A 17340-nucleotide genomic window follows, 5' to 3' on the forward strand; every position below is an offset into this window, starting at 1 on the left:
GTCTATGATCGTTAACTCCTGGTCACTGATGTCATTTCTTTGTACATGACTATGTTCCTCCCAACCTTCAAATGTTAGAGTACTGCAGCATATCCACATTGAAGATGCACTTGAGATTAATAATATGTAAAGGTCACACAACAGGCCTCAGTCATCAATTAACATGATCCTTTTCTAGTATTTTCATACAAAGGACTGTATTTTTGTGATCATAAAGCACCACCTTGTGGTCATATAATAGAACTCCCACTGAGCAAAAACACTCCAGCCTCTCAGTCTCTTATTACAGAAAAAAATTAAAGGCTACAGGACAGAATTAATGTATAAACTAAACATTAACCCAAATCTACAGTTAATGCAAAAATGAGTTGGACATAAAACCGATCCACAGCAAAGAAACAGCAGAGACAGGATGAAACAGATATAGAATTTATTTTCAACCAGAAGTAGGAAAATACATAGGTAAGAGAAAAGAAAACAAGCCAAATGTGTTAAACAAAAAAACTAGTCCAAAACACTTAAACAAAAAAGAAAAAGCCTTGTTTACCAACGCGTGTCTTAATTTGTACTAGAGTTTAAAAACAGCTGCCTTGATTTTCCCCATCTCTGTTGATGAATATTCTTTGAACGTTGTGCAAGTGTTTTTGCTGGTATTCCATAAACGGTAAACAAGCAGTTGGTCCAGTGTATGTACACAGTGACACACAACATAGATGTACTCATAAATCAAACAACCTTCACTACTGGCAGGAAAAAGGATGAGCCCTAAATGCACAGGGACAGTTAGCGGCAGGAGAGAGAGGTCAGCCCTAAACATACAGGGAGGGGTGGAGGCAGGAGAGGGGTCAGCCCTAAATATACAGGGAGGGGTGGAGGCAGGAGAGGGGTCAGCCCTAAATATACAGGGAGGGGTGGAGGCAGGAGAGGGGTCAGCCCTAAATATACAGGGAGGGGTGGAGGCAGGAGAGGGGACAGCCCTAAATATACAGGGAGGGGTGGAGGCAGGAGAGGGGTCAGCCCTAAATATACAGGGAGGGGTGGAGGCAGGAGAGGGGTCAGCCCTAAATATACAGGGAGGGGTGGAGGCAGGAGAGGGGTCAGCCCTAAATATACAGGGAGGGGTGGAGGCAGAAAAAAAGGGGCAGAAACCACTGGTACGTTTAGTGAAATTGCAGAAATCAGCAGAAAGGAACTGTAGGAATTGACCTCCGCTTGATGGGAAAAAGAGTTGAGTTAAATAAAAAAAAGATTACTTGATACTTTCAAAAAAGTTCTTAGTGACTGAGTATTATTGCCCAGTTTCCAGAGAATCAAAATGACCTGTCTGAAATGAGAACTACTGCAAGACAAACTTTTGTTTGAGGAAAATACTGGATGTTCCTTCCCTTACAGCCTATCTAGTTACACCAGCAGTGCTAGAACAGGATGTAAAGAGGGACAGAGGGCGCTCTAGACAGAACGCAGTTTTGGCGCACACCTTGACAGGGGAAGTCCTAGAAACACCTACAAGCTGACAGAAACGATGCATAAGTAAAAATTGTTGTTACAATTTTAGTAACACTGATCCTCAAATTAAGCTCATGGTGACACATTAAGCCATGCGATTCCAACTCTTATCCATTCATAGAAACGCAAGGTTTAGGGTTGGCAAAGAGGGAGTTAAGAGGTTTACGGACATACTAGGCAACTACTCAGTTTAGTCACTGTGAAACAGAGTGAGGTGGACCAAATAGTACTCAAATCACATCTAGCTACCAGCAGAACATCTTTAGCTTGTGTTACACTAACATGGTTCACACAAGGCAACAACAGGGCAGCCTACAACCGAACCAGTTAGGAAGACAAGGTCTACTCTTGCCTAAGATCATGGCATATGTCTGTTAACCTAAGCGACATCCCAAATAAAGCAGAGAAGATTAAATATTCACATTTGCAAGATAAACTATTAGGAATTATTTCTTCAATTAGCATTCTGCTTCCACATTGAGTGATCCAAATTTGTCCAAGTATATCTGTCAATTATAAAAAATAAAGTATAGTTTCTACAAAAAAGAAAATGTGTCATTCGAAAGAATTAGATTTTTGGAAGTTAAAGTTGAAAACAATGTAGCAATCATTGGATATACACATTAACAACACAATTCAATGTTTTAGAAAGGAAACATGAGATACATCTTTTATTCACACTTTACAAAAAAAGCTAAGTCTTTAAATCTACTACAATACTATCAGCAATTCAGGGATATTAAACCAGACACATTGGTTTCTGTTCAAAACAACATATCAAGTGGGAAAGAGGGGACAAAAAAAATGAAAAGCTTTTGAACTAGGCTTACAACTAAATTCCCTGTTCAAATGTTTTCCCTTTGTAAAAATTCATAAAATTGTAACTTTTAGCAGTGGCAAAAGTATTATATTTTACTTTAAAAGCTGATAATTTACTAATAATTGGGGGAAAGAAGGAGGCGCTGTAACTGTCTACCGTAAGTGCATATCATTATATTTCCTGTTAAAAAATGTGACAGCTGAAACAGAGTCAGTCACCACTGACATACTTCATGTTTTGGTCCAGGTGGAAACAAAACAGATGGATAATAGCAATGTCTGTCAGGGCCACCTGTCCTACAGATGGTACTACACAGAGGAGAGTGGATGGAACCATACAGGGCCTTCAGTACAGAGGTTAAAAGACTAAGGTAATACACTTGACTGTTCTGAATTAAGGGAGGTAAGACATGGGGTTAGGGGAACATGCTTTCATAGATTAAGAATTAATCTTAGAGGTGGCGGGCAGTGGCAGGAGAGAGGCTTGGTGGTTATGGGGTTAGGGGACCATAGAAGGGGCCAGGAGCACTGCTTAAAGGAATATTGACTTTGAAGCCCTTAATCTGCCTCCCTACCCAGATGAACTTGAATACCATTGAGTCTCTGTATCCAGGATTAAGAAAGTATGAAGTAGTTTTACAAGCCAATGCTAATTAGCGTTAGCATAATGATGGGAAGGCTACCATAACCGCTATAATGCACAGAATTCCTGTAGATTTCCATTAACTGCACCACTGCTAGTTAGCATAGACACAAAAAGACCACATCCAAATTCAATTATACTGGTGAAGGAGACAAAATGGAATACACAACTTAATCCAACTCTGGGAGAGCAGAGGGCTACTTCACCAAAATCATCAACTATCCCTTTCAGTACAAGGAGGGTGCAAAACAAGTGAAGGGGCTTAGAATACAAATATTTCATACCTGATTACTAGATTGCTCAACAAGGAAGTATATGTACACATCATAATAACATTGTCACAGCTCATACAAAAATGAAAGAAAATCCAAACCATAACAAAAAAACAAAAGGACATAAAATCTTCACAAATGTCTCAACAGTATTTAAAAATAAACAGAAGAGGTTGTTCCGGTGTTCGGCAATTGGAAATAGTGCAAGAGGACGAACTGCTACGGTGAGGCACGATGTTTCCGGTTACACTGAAACGACGAGAGATGGAGACACGGGTGACCAAAAAGCATCACCCAGGAGAAAATCGAAGATGACAAACCATTTTCCTGTGTTGAGCACTACAGACCGGGGCCACATACGCCTGGTCTAGGGCAAGGAAACAGGGTGTCATTAAAGAGCCAGCCTTACATCAGTCTGACCTGTGAGTGGGCGAATGGGCAGGCTGGCAGCTTGTGAGGATCAATGGCTTGTGAGAAGCGTCAGAAGGTTTCGTCAGTAGATCTATTTACAATCTGAGCAATGTGCTCTCAAATCAAAACAACAGCAGGAAAACAATCAATAAAGATACATCCAAACAGTTAACCATGGGAGGGAGTGCAAAGTAGTGGCAGCGATCCCCCGGAACAACCCCTTACGTCTTTTCTACAAGCTGGTCATTTCAATTCATCTTAACATTTACTTGATAAAAATTTAGCCATAGTTTACAATACAATCTTGTCTCGTTTTTTTTTTTTCTCTTCAAATTGGATCATAATTTACTCCTAGTACAAAAAAAATGCCAGAAAACAGCTATTTTGTGGCTCATATACAATCGTGTAAAGACTGAATCTATATTTATATTCTGTACAAACACTTGTGAAAAAACCCACTGCTGTAGAGTAGGGAATTTATGGCTGGGGGAAAGTCACTACTGGCCTCAAGAGACAGTGCTACAACATCTGCCTGTGTGTGTATCAGTGAGAGGATAGCTGGTTTAAACTCCAGTATATCAGCGATCGTCCTCCCTCTGCTTAAAAAGTAACAAAATATCTGAAAAAATAAAGTTGAGAATTTCCCTGTTGCCTTGCCCCTCAGCCAAAATCCCCTACACCCTTACGAAAGTTGGTATATGGTCTAAATGAAGTCATTAACAAGACAAAGTTGACGACTGTCAGGTATGCATGCAGAAGGTAAAACAAGTGTGCAAAAGGGAATGGTAGCTGGCCACTAAATACATGTTACAAAAAACGAATTAAAATCATTCAATTTGGTTTCAGTCAAGAGGAAACAGATTCATTTCTAGGACTACGCCTGACTGGCACACCGACAAGACTCTGCTAAATAGAGCTTTGCTGGCTGCCACCAAACAAGTAAAGACAAGTGTATTTGGTGGTTGCAGTTGTCCTTTCCTAAAAGGACCATAACCAACATCTAAAAAAAAATATATATATATATAATCAGTGAAATAGTCTGCCATGCACCACTTGGAGAGGGACACAACTGACTAGGTTCTAATACCCAGTGGACTGGTAGCACCAGATAAGCACCACAGTACTGGACCCAGAAGGATGGGACCTGTAGCACAGAGAAGACTGGGCTACACTCACCTGGGACAACCCATCCATGGTAGATAACCATCTACGGTCTATCATACCTTCATTGAGCCCAGTAGGGAAGAGAGAAGGGCCCGCCCTTAGCCTTGGCTGGTGAGCCAGAGACAGACATGCTGTTTTTGCTGGTTTGAGATTGGTAGACGACAGACAGACCATTGGCTGCGAGCTTAAGGAGTGGTTGCCTTTCTCTCCTGGCCTTGTGAAGGGCGTCAACAGCTTAATTGATAGGTTTTGCTTTTGTGGCGTTGTTTAAGATCGCACAGGTCATGTCAAAGACAAGTATCCGGGGGTATTGCTAAAGGGACCTGTCCATACGGGACATGGGAGATTCAAATTTGTCACTATACGGTCCTTTTCATCTGCTCAAGAGATACAAAAGCATTTTGGGTTAGAATGACGGGGAGGGGGCATCCAAAATACATTATAATATGCATAACAAAACAGACAGATTGACTTTAGCATTTTCAAAATGAAAATGAAAAATGAAAAAGGACAACGAGGAAAAGAAAAAATATATATATAATATATCCATAGCAACAACATTAGAAATCCCTGTGGGCCAGACCTCACTGTACGGCTGGTTCTTATTTTACAGGTTGTTCGTGTTGTCCGTCTCGTCTTCCTGAAGAAGAGAGGAGCTGGAGGGAGAGGTTGCGGGCTGCAGAACAGAACACAGCGCCCCCCAGAGGTGTGGGTGTCTCACCACTACCTGCGCCCTCCAGGCAGGTGGATGCCGTTGACCTGGTTGTTGCCCTGGCCCTGGGGCAGGGTGCTGGGCAGCAGCAGCTCCAGCTGGGCAAATAAGGAGAAGTGGTCGGAGGGGATGTGAGGGTGCGGGCAGCCGCTGATATTGTTCTCATGGAGCCAATTGGAGTCCAGGGGACCCAGGACACCCAGCACATTGAGCTGAGGCTTGGAGTAGAAGATGTAGTCAATCACACCCTGAGGACAGAGAGAAAGAGACGCAGTCAATCACGCCCTGAGGACAGAGAGAAAGAGACGCAGCCCGGAGGACAGAGAATAACAGTTGCAGAATACCTAATAAAACATAAGACCCAAAATTACAAAAAAAAATTACAGACTCCATGAACATGGCCTTGCGATGAAGGCAGACCTGACTCTCCAAAAACATTCCATGTGCACCTATCCACAAAATGAGGTGGAAGCAGAGCTGCACTTTCAAACAGTCTGAAAAATCTGACCACACTAGTCACAATTTTCCTCCATCACATAAGCAATATTGGTGACCGGTTGCTATGCGGAACGGTCAACCAGTGGAGCACAAACATTGTGAACATAACCCATCTCCACATATCTATCAACCATGTGCATTTTGAGTTATAAAGGACCATTTTATAACTCAAAAAGCAAGATTTTTCATATTCAAGGGCTTATTGGACAAGAGGCCAAGTCAAACAGTGTTCTGTAACATGTTAAAGTTTGAGATGCAAAGACCCAAACAGCATTCCACACTAGTGGATTGTAGCGCTGCATTTTAAAAGGCATGTAAACAGGACCGCATCAGTGTTGAATTTCCTGCCACCGATGACAGTCCGTTACATTCGCAATTCTTACACGGTCCCGCAATTTGTTTGACGTCACCGCTAACACCTCAAATCTAGTTAGCACACCGACATCACCCCAGTAACAACACTACCGGAGCAGCACGAAATGCGGAGACCCAACACAACATTCAAGCGGCCCTTAGCGTGGTCAAATCGTGCTTGAGAGCAATGTGTTGTTAGTGTGTATAGCCGCAGATATGGGCACATTCTCTGAGTGGGAGAAAGAGAAGAGGTTTTTAGCATCTTCTAAGTGCCCGAGCCAAGTTAACAACATCCCTCTGGTACCCATTTCAGCTAAAAGGTACACCCACACCATGAGCAAGCCAAATCTCTAGTCAACAATGACTTGGCCAACAAGAAACAGACATGGCAAATTCATTATTTTGTTTTCATTTCAGAAAATATGTTGTTGACTTTGTGCTGTCAACAGATGGCCAATCAGACCCGGATTAGTATTGCAATGTTTGAAAAACCATACCAAACCTTTGCGACCCCATCTACGGTACTCCAGGTTTCCACGATGTTGTTATATCCCTACCTACAGCATAAAAGTCACAATGCTTTAACTCCCCTAAAACTCCTCTAACGCCAACTAAAGTGTACAGTTTGTTATTCTTTCGGTTTTCACTTCTGTTATTTATTATTTTCCATTTGGCAATGTTTACCATGCTAATAAGGCCCCTAGAATTGAAGTCATGAGAGAACATGATGAGCACCCTGATGAGAACATGCAGCACCATCAGCACCTACATAGTCATCATCAGTTAGGGAAATGTTTACAGGTCAAATATCATCTCTGTGTAGGGTAACGCTTTCTGGATTGCCCAGTGTTAATGCTGATAGACACCACATGGAAGTGATTGCAGTGATTCTGAGCTACCGTTCAGTTCTTAAATCTTGCTTTGTCCATCAGGCATTGGTCAATATCCTGTTAGTGTCTATTGTCACACTTGTCGGTGCCTCCCTTTATGGTACAGTCAGTCTGGCTGACACCTAAGTTGAAGTCATAATGAAGAGTCTGGAAATGCTATTTTGATGTCGATTGAAGAAGGATTTGCTTTTCTACTCCAGTGTTTCCTCCTCCTGAAAACGCCCACATGGCACACAAACCACTACAGTCCCAGCCGAAATGCCTTTCCAATACAGCAGGGGACTGAGACTAACCACCTGTCATACCGGAAGCAACAGTCACTCACAGAATAATTACCCAACTCATTTAGTGGATATTTTGCTGCAACATTTACAGTAAAATAACAAAGACAAAACCTGTGCAAGCCTAAGTACATAGTTAGCTACAAGCTAGCAATGTGTGTATGGTTTTAAACAGTTAGATTACATTTGATTAATGCTGCCAAAATGCCAAATTGCTAATTACACTTAATAAATGTTGCAAAAAGAGGAACACATGGCTGCTGCACAATTTCAGCTAACATTGGCAAAAAACATATAACCAGTTCCGTTTCTGAACACACAAGCATTCTGTTTTTGCAAACCTCTCCCAAGCACCACCCAACAAACGTGTAATTATTTATTCAAACCGAACTGTAACTTTTTGCCAGTAGGTTCCACAAATGAAGCAGATACATTTAAAAAAACACTCCAGCAACCCCATGCAAAGTCACTAACATAAATAACAAATGTAGTCATCAGGACGTTTTCAGCAGGATTGAGGCGATCAGTCAGAATTTGTTTAATCAGCAAAAGCTGTCAATTACAAACTAATGATAAGACTGCTTAAAATGTTATTTTACAGCCTTCTAAATCCTACAGTCACATTATTATCCTATTCCAAATCTCGTTCAGTGACGTTCTGTTTAGCCCATTAAAACAGGATTGTGATCGGTGATGTCTGAGACAAGGTGGGGTCCCTTTTTGTGGGTGGCAGTTTAAACAGGGTGATCACATGACTGGAGTACTACTCCAAGGAACTGTCAAGAAAGCCTCAGAACACTTTTTTTTATCTGCGGGTGTCTCACCTTGAAGTCGAAGGTGTAGTTGGTGTAAGGCATCAAGCCGTCCTCATAGGCGCTCTTCAGGTTAAAGCCGTGGGTGATCCTGGAGTTGGACGTGGAGTTGCCGTTCTTGCCATTGCAGTTGAAGTTGGTGAGGCTGTCGAGGTAGCGCAGCTCCTTGAAGTCCTTGTGGGTGCAGTCTACTCCCCCCTGACTCAGGTACTCTACCACGCCTGGGGAGAGGGAGGGAGAGGTTTACATGGGTCCTTTACATAGGGACACAAACACGGGTCTTAGCTAGAGTAAGTTTTAGGACAGGGAGTTCAAAGGAAATCATAGCACAGGTTTTATTTTATTGCAAAACGTTTGAACCTACTGAACACCAACATGGTGGTCAAGCGTGTGCACAGTAAAACATCCCCTACCGGGCAGCTAGTGGGCCAATCATATTTCATGCTGAAATCTTTCCATTCCATACAACCCAGCCACTCACCAGAGTCTGGCAAAGAGTTGAGGTCAGCACAGAGGACTAGAGGGATGCTGTTGGTCTCGCCCGAGACAGAGGAGAGTTTGAGGCTGCGTGTGGCTTTGTCCACGATGTTCTTCACTTCAGACAGGAACATCATGGTCTGAACCAGCTTGACATCAGAATACTCCGGGTCCCAGTGCATGTGAGCGTTGGCCACCAGGAGGAGCTGTTTCTCCATACCATGTAGGGACTTGCCAGCTGTAGAGTGAGTGGGAGAAGTGTACTGGTTACATTAAAGGCAGAACACAACCAAGAGACACTCTTGAATAGTAGAGCCCTTTTGAAGTTTTAGGATTGTGTAAAAGAATCGTGTTACAACTTTAAGATCAGTTTAGGATACCTGACTATTCATACGCAATGTGCACAAAGTGAAACAAATGTATGACTTTTTAACCACTGTCAGTGACAATTAAATTACTTCTACAGTCCTTTCTGTTGTATGAAAATGGTAAGAACCAGCTGAAAAGGCAGGTGCTAAGTTTAGGGACTGGCTGCAGAGTGAAAAACAGGAGAAGGGTCTTAGCTTGAGTAAGATTTTACAACCTGGAGTTACAACCACGCTTTTATTCATTTTTGTTAAAGCATCTCGGAGCGTAACTGAATGCGTACAATGGAATTAGTTTATTCTCTCTAAAGTCTACTTACACACATACATAGAATGCTATAAATAGAATTTAAATAAACAGATCATATTATCCAAGGCTTTACTGCTACAATAGCATGTGACTAAATATGCAGCAACCCTAATCCAAAGGTATTTAAAAACTGCAAATATAAACAGGACAGTTGTAAAATCTTAGAGATTCTGAATATTTGGCATGAAGCTCCATCTACTTTCCCTGGAATCTGATTAAACAGTGGACACCATATGTATTTCTCTGCAGTTTCAAAGAAAGTTGCACTGTAGCATTACCAACTAGGGTTGGTGAAATGCCAGGAGAACTATGGGACCAACTAGCATCCTAGTTGTTCCAGTAAACTTTTATAGTACCAATGGTAGTTAGCAATGAATAGCAAAACAACTTCAACCTTCCTTCACGCTGAATGCAGGTACAAGCATCTACAAGTTAATTGGCCCCTGGGGAAACCATCGTTATATATTTGGGGCACTACATGGATCACTGGTGCTCTCAGATTTGATGCCCTCACATTTTCACAAGGACAGCCAGTCCAAGTCCCTCTGCATGGTGGTAAGTTTCAGGTTTAGTTATGTTATTTACTGACGAGTATCAAAAAGGGGAACAAGTCACATGAACACCCATTTAAATGCCCAAAGCCATCTAAACAGATTGTTCTTACAAAGCGTTATCACCTTGTCTAGGACTTATCACTACCAGTCAAGATAAAACAAATGTATATATTTTTAAAGCAATTTAGCAATTATCCAGAATGACTTGAAGTGGCGAGTGCATAGATTTATATAAAATGTCTTAAAGGCCTTTTGTGGGAATTGAACCCACAGACCTGCTGCTACACTACCAACTTAGCTAATAACCAACATTTAAATATTTTAAGATAGGGATGTGGCATGCTTGCGTGCACATTTCCCCCACTGCATGCTTTAGACAGGACACAAGCACTGGAATCCATAGTATATAAAATGATGGAAGCACATGCAAGCAATTGCATTAAGTAAGAACTGTTGACTAAAAATGTATACTGTTCTAGTGTCCTTCAATAGCCAAATAAATTGGTATTTTTTGACCAACAGCCTACAGATGAATAAACTAAATGAGGTCAGCCCTAATCAAAAACATTCTGAACAGTGAAAACCAGAAAAGGAACCTGGCAAGCCTAGTCCAGCCTGCCAGCAATTAAAAGTGATGAAACGTTCCTGGGTTCGAACCTGGGTCTCCAACGCGAGCGGCTGTGTTTTTAACCACTATGCCACAGAGATACACATTTGAAGATCACAAGACACCATTAAGCATTGAATTAAATAGACTAACATTTCTTATTAGGTTCACCTCCACCACTGTATGGCTTTTGCCACTGGCCGTTTTAACAGCTTATTAGCCAGTAATAGACTTACTAGTATCTACTAACGTACTGGAATAGTCATAGGAATTGAGCAATTGCTAGAGAGCCTGAAAATGATTACACTGCCAAAGCTACTTCATTTCATGGCACAACTTTTGTTTTTCTTGCATTAGTGAATGACATTGACACAATAACTATCAATATAGGTGACAATAATCAACTTTTTCGTCAAGCGAAAAGACGAGAGAATCGGGGAAACCCCACTCTTTTGTGATCTAGACTATATTACCCCAAAAAGCATGCACGGGTGCGTACTTGAAAACCCATCAGAAATAGTCGCAATACAAGCGTAGTCAGTTTTATTTTAGGTTTATTATAAAGTAGATACTGAAGGTTGTAGCCAGTGAAGTTGTCTATCCTGAATAAAAAAAGCAATACACATACGAGCACAGTGATATTGTGAGGGTCCTGGCAATCCCCAGCCCTACCTAGGTTCATACTTTTGGTACAGTAGAAGATTGGGTCAGTGTCAATAGACTAACATTAACTTGCCCAGAGTTACAGTCAAGTGGTGCTGATCCCCTGGTTGTGCGCCAACTCTGAAGATCTCAGAGAGAGTGGGATATGCAGAAACATTTAAGTCAGACGCGTATAACACCTTGTACATTTGGTGAAATAAGACAACTACAAGCACCAACCCAGGGTTTTTCCTGGACCAAAAAGTAGCTTAGGAGGTGGGCGGGGAGGGGCATGTCAGGGGGCATGGCTAGGCGCTGCAGCAGTAGGCAACGTTGGCCCCCTCATTTAATAAGTTGAGGCCCCTCCCCATCTTAATATTTAAAAAAAAATCCTGAAATTCTCCAAAGGATATGTTTGTTATTTTTAAGAATTTCCTGAAATAAAATTTAAAAAGTTCTATGCAGGTGAAACCAATTGCCTTGCTAACACGGCATTTTAGATGCTGCTATAATCCTATATAAATATGTTCTGAGAATAGCCCATCAACAAAATGTAATTGTCACATGTTGTAATGTGAAAATATTGAATACATACCTCAAAGCCACTAAGTATTAAAGGCTTTAGAACTACCAACCCTAATTAAGACTGTATACTGTACATGCTCGTAGGTCAGGATTTTATTCCAATAATGCCCAAAACAAAACCTTGCTCACCACTTTGTTGGTTCAGTCACTGTCTCACTACTCTCTGGGCCACTCTGTCTTCCAACTCCTCCTGGCTGCCACCTCTACTCTAGCTTCAGTGACTGGCTCACTAGCTTACAATCCATTCTACAAAACTAAAAACAAATTGTATAAAGCAGTTAAAAGGAGTTGTTGACATTAATATATTACTACTTTATATTTAAAACGTTATTACAACGTTTTGCGAGTGAAATGTTTGGGCTTTGTGGTCATCTTGCTAACGTACTTTCCATTCGTGGTCTCTTACTCAGAGGGGAAGATTTAACCTATTTTGCCTTTTCCATGGTTTCACAGGCAAAATATGAACCCATTATCTAGCTACCTAATTATTCACAAAACCGAAACGCCAGAGGCAGCATTAACTTAGCTAATGTTTAAACATATAGACAAAGTAGCTAACAGACAAAGTAGAGGCTTCAGTCTGGGAGATTATTTTCACTTCAAATATCTTAACCATTTCAGTGCCAGTAAACAAACGGTTATGCTACTACGGCGCTAGCTAGTAGCTACCAGAACATTGTGCCCAAGATCCGAAGAACGAGTTAAGACCGGATTGGCTATCGGATGTCCAACTTTGCTCCTTGTTACCGTAATCCTTCAAAAATGCCAAAGTAACGGGTGGGTTTCAATGGGTTGGTCATTTTCTTTGGCGGGTCGAAAAAACGTTTAGGCGGCCGGCCCAAGGGTTTCTACAGCAGAAAAACTCCTGCTAACCTAAAGCACATTGGCAGTGCTCACTAAGATTTGTGGTGCAGCACGGACACAGGAACGGGAAGAGACGTGCCAGGGGCCGGATGTGGCCCGTGGGCCTCGTATTGAACAGTGTTGACATGTTACAGGGCAATGGTACTCACATGACTCCTCCATCATCTCCTTGCGGACCTCTAACAGCACGGCCACTCCAATGTTGTCCTTGGTCATGACTCTGTTGAGCATGGCCTCCGAGCCCTCAGAATTCGCCATGGCCAGCTGGTTGAACTCCACTGTGTGTTTTTGCACCACACCGAATCTGGGAGGACGGGAGAACAAAAGGACAGAGAGGCAAGGGTGAGGACATGGAGATGGCCAAGCAGAAAGAATAGCGATGAATGAAAATCATTGAGCATGTCATGCATGGGGTGAAGAACGTCTTGGGCACGCTCACTTTTCTGTCCTGTAGAACACAGCACACCCGTCTACATGCTTTCGGTCTGACTCGTGCATGGTTCTGGCTCGAGATTTCGGGCTGAAGAAGCCCTCGTAGCCCTGCTCCTTTAGCTCTGGCAGGAAGTACTGGTAGTACTGCTCTGTCTCAACTTCCTGTTGAAAACAAATCAATAAAATTCATAAGATGAAAGGGGACAGGTACTACTGAATGCACACAAATACAGCAGAAACAGGCATGTGCACTTGTGGCAATAATTTAAATAAATGCATCGATTACATATCAGAGACCAAACCATAGGACTCTAAGCCCTGGTTAACACACACCTGCAGGCTAATTATATCAGCGTTACAGCTCATGATTTCCTGCATGATGGACTTCTTCCTGTACTCCCAGTGGAGGGCCCAGGAGGGGCAGTATCCGTAGAGCTGGCGGGTGGCGTACTTATCACAGAGCACGTTGTAGCACATCACAGAGAACAACGCTGAGAGAAAGAAAAGAGGGGAGAAGGACAGGCACATCTCATTCACCTCTATTATGGTTTTCTAATTTACTGTGGTTTTCAGATGTTGGAATTGTGTGCTGGTTGCAGCACTAAAACTACACAGGCAGTGTTTGCTGGTTTCTCACCAGAAGGCCTTGTCTGGTCCGGCTCTTGGAGTGCAATCCACGACCGAGACGGAGGCTGCTCTGTGGGAGCTGGGGAGAGGTCAGTGGTCAGCAACCGGTACTGTTCGTCATACTATTCAGTGTGAGTGGGTGGGTGGCTGACTTACTGCGTTTGATTGAACCTGCCAGATTGTCCAGCAAGTAGTTGAGCAGTTTCCTGGTGCCATCATGCTCCTGATAAAGGTTCATGATTTCTTGTGCAAGTGGGTTTCCTGTGAGGAGCAGGAAGACAAGGAATAGACAATGAGGACTGATATGAAATAAAGGGCCACAGGATCAACACAATGGGGTCTCCAGGACAGAATGGTTACCAAGACGATAAGCCACACTCACCTTTCAACCCCAGTGTTTGTAACTGAAACAGTTTCCCCAATTCGAAAGGCAGAACCCGCAACTGGTTGTTATTTAAAAGCAGTTCCCTGTTGAGGACGGACACATGTAAATGCAGTTGTCAGAGACTAGCCCCCTGACAATAAAGCCCCCTTTCCTCAACCTTTCATAAACAACACATTGACCAGTCATCAAAACAGGCAAAAGTAAAATCCTCTGGAAGCCAAATAGGCTTTTTAAATGGGACAATGGTATTTTCAGGCACTAACTAGTGACAGGGCCAGTTTAGAACAAAGTGAATCGTAGGAAACGTGGTCATCAGCAGCTCACCTGAGAGACACCATGTTGCCGAGCTCTGCCGGCAGGCTCCTGATCTTATTGGACGACAGATCCAGGTACAACAGGTTGTGTAGTTTGGCAATGTCGGGCGGGATGCGTGACAGGCAGTTGTCAGCAATGTGTAGGGCCGTGAGGTGGGTCAGAGACCACAGAGACGGGCTCAGGCTCCTGACATTACCTGGAGCGAGGGATGTGATGGTGTGTATATGAAGGTAAATCAGGTCTCAGGATGTGAAAACATTCCAAGCCAAGCAGACCACTGTTTTTACATCATTTGACTGACCATATAGGTACACGTCAACAATCATTCTCAAATTCCCTGTAAAACAAAATATAGAGGACCACATCTCCTAACATGATCTAGCTTGCTGGTCCCTGAACAAAATAGGTTGAGCAAAACAGGCCTAGACTAATAGGAGAACAGCATTCCTCCAGAGCCTCTGGGCTACCCCCTGCCATGCTCACCAGTGATTTCCAGCTCAGCCCAGTTAGACTTCTTTCCATTGGCTGCCTCCTCTGTTGACATGATGGTGTACATCCGCCTGGGGTCTGGCGGGTCATATTTTTCCTTGGGCATTCCTGCTGTAACACTAAGGAAAATAAGCTTTTTTATTAACTATGAACATTTAATATACTGATTAATGTCAAGCATTAGGGTATCATTTCCACAAAGCTTTTTTTAAGGTAGCTACTTTAAATACTGTTCACTTTAAACACGCACATGGCATACATCCTTGTACGTTTGTTTGCTTGAGTCTGATAACTTCTAAAAATGTATGGCTAGGATTGTTAGCTGGCTGGTAGGCTACTAATTGCCCTAAACGAGTCGGAATGAGAATGCATAGATTTACCACTTAGCAATGAGGTCACTGAAACAGAACTTGTAGAAAACTCATGATTTAACACTACAGGTAGCAACTGATCTAAAGTATTTTCAAGCTATTCATAAATTAGGCCGCACAAAGCAACTAAGAACCACCACTAGCTTCCTAGCTAACTCTGAGACAAATGTGCAAGCTAAAAATGAGTTACGCGTTGAAGCCACCAGTTCAGGAAAACAGTGGCTAACCAACCTAGCCTGCATGTTAGTGATAGGATAGTTAGCAAGTTAGCCAACGGCCTTCAAATACATTATACAGCACAACTTCGCAAGAATCATAGTTGGCTAGCTAACAAAAATGTAGAAATGAGAATATACTAACATTTGCACGTTTATTTCTAACTTTACATAAAACAGTAGGTTGATTGAGCAGTCAGTAGTTAACTACCGTAGCTATGTTATGGCTAACTAGCTAGCGTAGCTATGGTAGCAAATAGCTAACTATTGCTAATTCAAAACTCCAGTATAAGCTTACGTTGGCTAGCTACGCCAGCTAGTTAGCCACATTTTTCGAGCCTATCCGACTTCATAATGGAAAGGTGTAGTCGCACTTTAGGAAACATCCATGCAGTAATAATTTGAAACATTTGATTTGTGGATCTGTTTCACCCACACACAAAAAATCGCCGCGAATATAGATGTTTACCTGCAAACGCATACCAAATCGTGAGGACGAGTGCGTGCTTTCTTTTGTTTCTACTCTTCACTCGTTTCCGCTGCTATATCACAGGGAGCAAACAAGCATCATGGCGACTGTCAGGACTCAAGATTTTTTTTGTGTGTGTGTGTCAATGTGTGTGAGATAACAACGCTTGATGCTATTGGTTGGCTGTTGGACGGACCGTACCACTTATGGACGTTACCATTTCTGGTTGAACCAGAGCGGCTTTGGTTGAACATTTGCGGACCATGGAGCAGTAAAGGCGTGTTTTTTTAAGAACCAACAGCTGATAATCAAACTCTTACATATTAACTGATCCACGTCTCATCTATCATGAGTACTCGCTCTTTTTATCTGATGTTATTCCTCTCCCGGAAATAAGTATATTTGGCCCAGATGAACTATAAAGGCTACAACCAATGATTCGTGTACTCCCGCATATGCATGTAGTCAGGCTGAAGCTAAAACGCATGGGAGTGAATCGGACAGAATGGAAGTAAATACCGTCTACGTTGTCTTGTCAAAAATAAAAGGTCTATTTTTTCATGACTACGCGTGCAACTCTGGTAAAAGACACGTGTTTAAGCAGGATCTGACATTGTGAAATATGGATGAAAAAACTACATGTAGTGTGAACATTTTAACTGACAGTTGCAATATAAGAAGTACATGTGCGTTGTGCGTTGGTTGTTATATGGCGTTCAGATTTTAGTGGGTCTTAGTTGAAAAAATTAATTAAGAGAAATTCCCTGTACATGACCTTCCCTACAGGAGATAAACGTAATTTAAAATATAAAATAGTAATTTGGTCTGAATATTGTAATGAATAGTAGATTACCTGTTTTCATATTGACTATTGCGACCTATGCAGGCTGGATAACGTTACCGTTTCTGTTACCTATATGGGTAATAGGGATGCACGGATATATTGACCTGCAACTATCGATTGGTTTAAAACGGCAAATTATTTCCTGCCGATGTGTAATGTACAACTACAGAAAGAGGTGTATTTATTATATTATCAAATAATTTACATTTTTCATTGTGCTTATTTTTGTGAGTCTAGCTGTTATTAAAATATATAGCTGATTGAATTAGCATTTCTTTATATAAGAAGCATAATCTAAACCAACACTTATTTAATACCAGGTAGAGAAACATTGGTATCAGTTGGCTGTGCTTTATGAATATCGGATATTGGTATCAACCAATCCAATCCAACTTTATTTGTAAAGCACATTTAAATCAACCAAGTT

At 41.9% G+C, this 17340-nt stretch overlaps 1 protein-coding gene across 1 annotated transcript; it reads right to left on the reverse strand.

Moving 5' to 3' along the window:
• Positions 1–415: 415 nt before the first annotated feature.
• On the reverse strand, positions 416–16214 carry LOC105025822 (CCR4-NOT transcription complex subunit 6). The gene is made up of 12 exons (XM_010896802.4): positions 16070–16214; positions 15009–15133; positions 14535–14721; positions 14208–14293; positions 13982–14086; positions 13836–13904; positions 13532–13689; positions 13206–13360; positions 12916–13070; positions 8844–9077; positions 8375–8583; positions 416–5775 (listed from the first exon to the last, which is right to left on the reverse strand). The coding sequence occupies exons 2-12, from the start codon at positions 15118–15120 to the stop codon at positions 5539–5541; spliced, it is 1707 nt and encodes a 568-aa protein (XP_010895104.1). The 5' UTR covers positions 15121–15133; positions 16070–16214; the 3' UTR covers positions 416–5538.
• Between the last annotated feature and the right edge of the window lie 1126 nt (positions 16215–17340).

This window comes from Esox lucius, chromosome 4 (assembly GCF_011004845.1).
Source record: "Esox lucius isolate fEsoLuc1 chromosome 4, fEsoLuc1.pri, whole genome shotgun sequence".
Taxonomy (NCBI): Eukaryota; Metazoa; Chordata; class Actinopteri; order Esociformes; family Esocidae; genus Esox; species Esox lucius.